The 4861-nt window shown below is 37.7% G+C and overlaps 1 protein-coding gene across 1 annotated transcript in view; it reads left to right on the top strand.

Annotated features, from left to right (window-relative positions):
* Positions 1 to 4628, top strand: part of BRWD1 (bromodomain and WD repeat domain containing 1) — a 61384-nt gene extending 56756 nt beyond the window's left edge. Inside the window, exon 39 of the mRNA XM_009327981.1 lies at positions 3202 to 4628. Coding sequence (XP_009326256.1) covers positions 3202 to 4352 — 1151 coding nt within the window. The 3' untranslated portion in view covers positions 4353 to 4628. The remainder of the gene's footprint in view (positions 1 to 3201) is intronic.
* Positions 4629 to 4861: the final 233 nt, after the last annotated feature.

The following is a 4861-nucleotide window of genomic DNA, read 5'->3' as shown; positions in this document are numbered from 1 at the left end:
ATGGGTTGAGATAAGAACAGTTTAATAATTGAAATACAATAAAAATTAAAATAATTTTTAAAAATGCAATGAAAAGGAAAACAATAAAAAAGAGAGGAATAAAACCCAGGAAAAACAACTGATGCAGTCACTCGCCACCTGCTGACCGATGCCTAGCCAGTTCCCAAGCAGCGGTCACCGCCCCGCAGCCAACTCCCCCCACTTTATATACTAAGTGTGACGTTGTATGGTATGGAATATCCTTTTGGCCAGTTTGGGTCAGCTGTCCTGGCTGTGCCCCCTCCCAGCTTCTCGCTGGCAGGGCATGGGAAGCTGGAAAGTCCTTGCCTAGTGTAAGCACTGCTCAGCAACAACTAAAACATGGGTGTGTTATCAACGTTATTCCCATCCTAAATCAAAAACACAGCACTGTACCAGCTACTAGGAGGAGAATTAACTCTGTCCCAGCCAGAACCAGGACAGCTGACTGGAGGTATGGCTAGATATTCCTGCCCAATATTGCAGCCTGGACTTCCAGGTTTAGAGTTTGATGGCATGAACTCCAGGACAGCTTGTCACAGTGGTAAACTTGGTGGACAAGGCCTTCGTATCTTGGTGCCTTTCTTTTAAATGCTCTCCCAGTTTTTGTGGGTAGTGGAGTTTGTTTAATCCTCCCTCTTCCTGCCTGTGCAATCTCTTTGTACCTTTGCAACATGTAATTCAGGATGTTCATTGTGTAGTTTCATAAAGCTTTAATTGAAAAATAGGGTGGACTTTATACAAATTTCCTCCCAATTTAAGATTTTGCATACAAAGTATAGATTTAATATTCTGGTAGTGTGTTGCAGAAAGGCTGGACTCCTTTTAGTCTTGTATTCCATCTTATGAATTAGCTGCTGAAACTTTGAAAATATACATAATCTGTTTATTATGATACAGCCTTTTTTCTCAAAACTTGCATCTATAAACAGCTGAGCACCTATCTCGGTGAAAAACTGGCTAAAATCATTGTGTGCATTCTTTTTTTTTTTTCTATTTTTTTACCTGCCTTTCTTGGAATAGTTCCAGGTGATGTTTTTAAGTTTTAAACATTTAGTTCTTCAGATGGCCAAAGGGGATTAAATTAGCACTGAGCATTAAGGCTGGGCAGTCTTTTCCACCTTTCCAAACTGCCCTTCTAGAATGTGAGTGTAGCTCAAAGCAGAGGTAGGGGAATCTTAATCCTAGGGTTGGGTTCTACATTTCCACACTTACTAACTGCTCAAAATGTCGCTTTATACCAGTAACTTGTGTGCTGCTGGTTGCCACCACTAGTATGTTATGATGTATCATTATGTTTACTTACAGTATTTTCCTGTTTCAAGTGTAATTTACCATGTTAAAGTCCTTTGCTCCTGCCCATTCAGGAGTATGTACCTCGTAACAGCTATTAGCAGCAGCCATATGTTGTGTACGTGTCTACTTGATAGTATTGGAGGACAGTGTATAATTAAGCTTTAGCTCCTCATTTTTTTATTCTGTGAATTAGTTCACCTTTTATACAGCATTATGCAGTATTCAGCAGAAATGTGTTATGTTTTGGCCATAAAATCACACAGTACAAATAGTAACAGTAGCAGTGTTCATGTATAATTTCTGGAAACTGTTAGAAAAGACAGTAAATTAATTATCCTTTGGAAACATCAAAATAGGAATATACTTGAGTAGTACATAAAAGGATTTACCTTGAAATAAAGACCAGATTTGGTGTCTGAAGAGTTTTAATATTGGTACTCAAGCTGGACATTTGAATTTGTATCCCGTAACTTTTCTTTTTCTTACTTTCTATAATACAACTTCATTGCATTTATTCTTGTCGGAATTTAGGGGAAATGTTGTCCTGTCCTTACCTCACAGGTGAGGAACTGGGGAACAAGAGAGTACAAATGACTTGTAGCCTTAACACTTCTGGTTAAGCTGGCCAGAAGGAGCAAGGAACTGAACCTTACCCAGTTTTAAGTCTCGGGCTAGTGTTCCCGTGTCTGGGTGGCTGTCCTTCTGGGAAGGCATTTGGCCATTAGCAGTTCAGACAGTGGAAACAAAGTTAGCAAGACAAGCTTGTTTCATCCCTCTGTAAAGGAAGATGAGAGAGCATGCCCTCTATAAACTCCTCGTTTCCCTAAACAACTTCTTGGAAAAAATAGTCAGTTGCCTAGGGTTCTGCAAATATACAGCAGCTGCCATGATTTTTCCCTTTGCTGAGTACAGGTAGAGAATAATCAAAAGCAATGAGTTTAAGCTAGAACAAATTTGACTGTTATCAGGAGATAATAGGCTAATATAATGTAGGGGCTTTAATGGAGCACGTTTATCCATTTCGCTCATAAAATCAGTAACAGCTACAAAGAAGTAGGAGATGGACAACAATCTCGAAAACTCACTATTTTAGCAGAAATGTGTTTTGCAAAGTTAAATTTGATTGTTTTTTTTAATCAAGTCTATGCAAATAAATCTACTCCACGAACTTCTGCTTTTAATTTTTATTGATACCTATGAGTAATTCTCTTTTATTTAGAAGGTAAAAGTTTAAACCATTGAACTTCGTAGCATCATTCACATTATTTACAGATTGGATATTTGTTTTAAAACCCAACATAAGAAGCAAGTGCTGTATTAAAAATACCGAATGAAAGATGCACTGTTAGAAGCAATCTTACTGTTTAAGTCGCTAAGGAACTGAACGGTTTAAATGTTTTCTATGTAAGTGAAACAATTCTAAAATTGTGAAATCTGTCTGGGGCTCATGTCTACATAAAATATTATCATCTCTTTTTTAGAATTAAAAAAGTCTAAAATATGTAATAATTCATTTTGAAAGTTCATCCTAGTAAGAAAATAATAGCTTCTAACAATGTAAGCGTTAGTAATATGAAAGCAGTTGTTTGCTAAGTTAGGTAATTTGTAATTTCTAAGCTAATTACTAAAGCGATGCTAAAGAATGTTACTTTCAAACCCTTTCGTTATCTCAAAGCAAGAGAGTAATCCTGAGAGTTAAAAATAGGCCTGGGACTGGCTGACTGTATTTTTAGTAAAGGCTTAAGGTAAATTCCACGTAACAGTTGAAATTAAAAAAAAAAAAAGCTTTTGTGTATTTTGTTACAGGTGGTAGTGTTTGTGCTTAATAAAGTAATTATTTCAGGAATGTAAGTTATTAAAAAGAACTTTTAAATCTTTATTTTGTAGAATCAACACCTGAGGAGACTGGACAAAGTGCAAAAGTGCTCAGGAGCAGGACATGCATCATTAACTACAAGAAACACATAAAGCTGTCTAATGTGACTGAGAAGAAAAATCCACGCAGGTGTGCCACTTTGGCAGCTAATAAGATTAAAATAATGAGCAATACAAAGGAAGAATTATCAAGCTCAGAAAGTGTTTACACAGTAAAAAAGAACAGAAGGCAGCTTCATGGCAATATGTCTGCAGCATCCAGGAAGAAACTGATTGGCAACTCGGAGACAGATGCTTGCTTAAAGTCTGAAAATGAGAAAGAACAGCTTTCTGGCAGAAAAAAACTTTCCTGCCCTGATTCATCTGCTCCTAAAAGGAAATACATTAGCGAGTCTGAGAACGAAAAAACAGAATCTGAGGCAGAGATAAAAGTGACGCAAAAGGAGAATGATGATAACCACAAGCAGGCACACAAACCAGTCTGTGCTGCGGCTCTCAAAAATCTCGAATACGACTCTTCAGAGGAGAATTCCACTAACCACAAGATGGAAAACGGGAGAAACTGGGGAACTTCTGGTCAGTCAGCTTCAGCCCACAACCATCGTACGAGCAACTCTGAAGAGGAGGTAGGTTCTGACTTAGCTAAACACGAAACTAAAAATATCAGAGAAGTATCAAATAAAAAATCTAGAGCGTCTTTCAAAAGATCAAAATTATTGGATGACTTCAAAGAAGCAGCAGAATCCGAAATGGGGGGGAAGAAAGATGAAAAAAGCTCAGTATCGGAGAATGTGGAAGCACCTGGGATGGCAGGAAGTTCAAAAGCCAGTTTCAATTGTTCTTCTGATTCAGACTCTGGAACTGATAACAGTATCTACAGTGATGCCACAGAAACAAGAAAGAGGAAAAGGAAATCGGAAATCGTTAGAAAAGAAATTACCTATTCCAACTCACCTAAGCCTTCCAGAAGACCCCAGCGAAGGAAACGTTGGAAACCTAACCAAGAAAATGACTCTGAAGATTTGGATTACACCAAATACAGAAGAGCTAATCGGCGTTCTAAGATAAGAACTCGGAACGGCGGTAGACGGACTGTGAGATACGACGATTGTGACGACGACGACGATGACAGAGGTTTAGATGATGTAGATTGCGAAACGTAACCTTAAAAGGAAAAGCCAGCCCACCTTTTTTTTTTTTTTTTATGGTAATAGCACTAGAACTCACGATGGATGCTGGCTTTTCTTTGTCCTACATTTCAGGGAATATATTTATATTTTTCTATGAAAAAGTTATGAATGTGATTAGATGATGACTTTCTCCTTTTCATATTTTGACTTGCACTTGCCTGCCCATGTAGCAGCATTTAGCACAGATGCCAAAATGTGCCTCATTATAGGGGCAATTTTTTGTCTTTACTGGTATTTTATTACATATAATGAGTTAAAAAAATGTTAAAACACTGCGCAACAGGTTAATAGCAGTATGTTGAGTATTATTGTTATGGGTGCTGCAATGGAATACTACCTAGGTCATACAACATTCAAGAACAGATTTCAAACATCTCTAAGGCTGTATGGAATCAGACACAATAGCAACAGGCTTATGAATAATACTGTACACTATAAAAATCTGGCAGATGCTAGCGTTGCATCAAAAAAGTAACGAGCGG

Source organism: Pygoscelis adeliae, unplaced genomic scaffold, assembly GCF_000699105.1.
Source record: "Pygoscelis adeliae isolate BGI_AS28 unplaced genomic scaffold, ASM69910v1 Scaffold154, whole genome shotgun sequence".
In the NCBI taxonomy this organism is placed as follows: domain Eukaryota; kingdom Metazoa; phylum Chordata; class Aves; order Sphenisciformes; family Spheniscidae; genus Pygoscelis; species Pygoscelis adeliae.
Note: the sequence above shows the minus strand (reverse complement) of the source record. Positions and strands in the feature narration are given on the sequence as shown.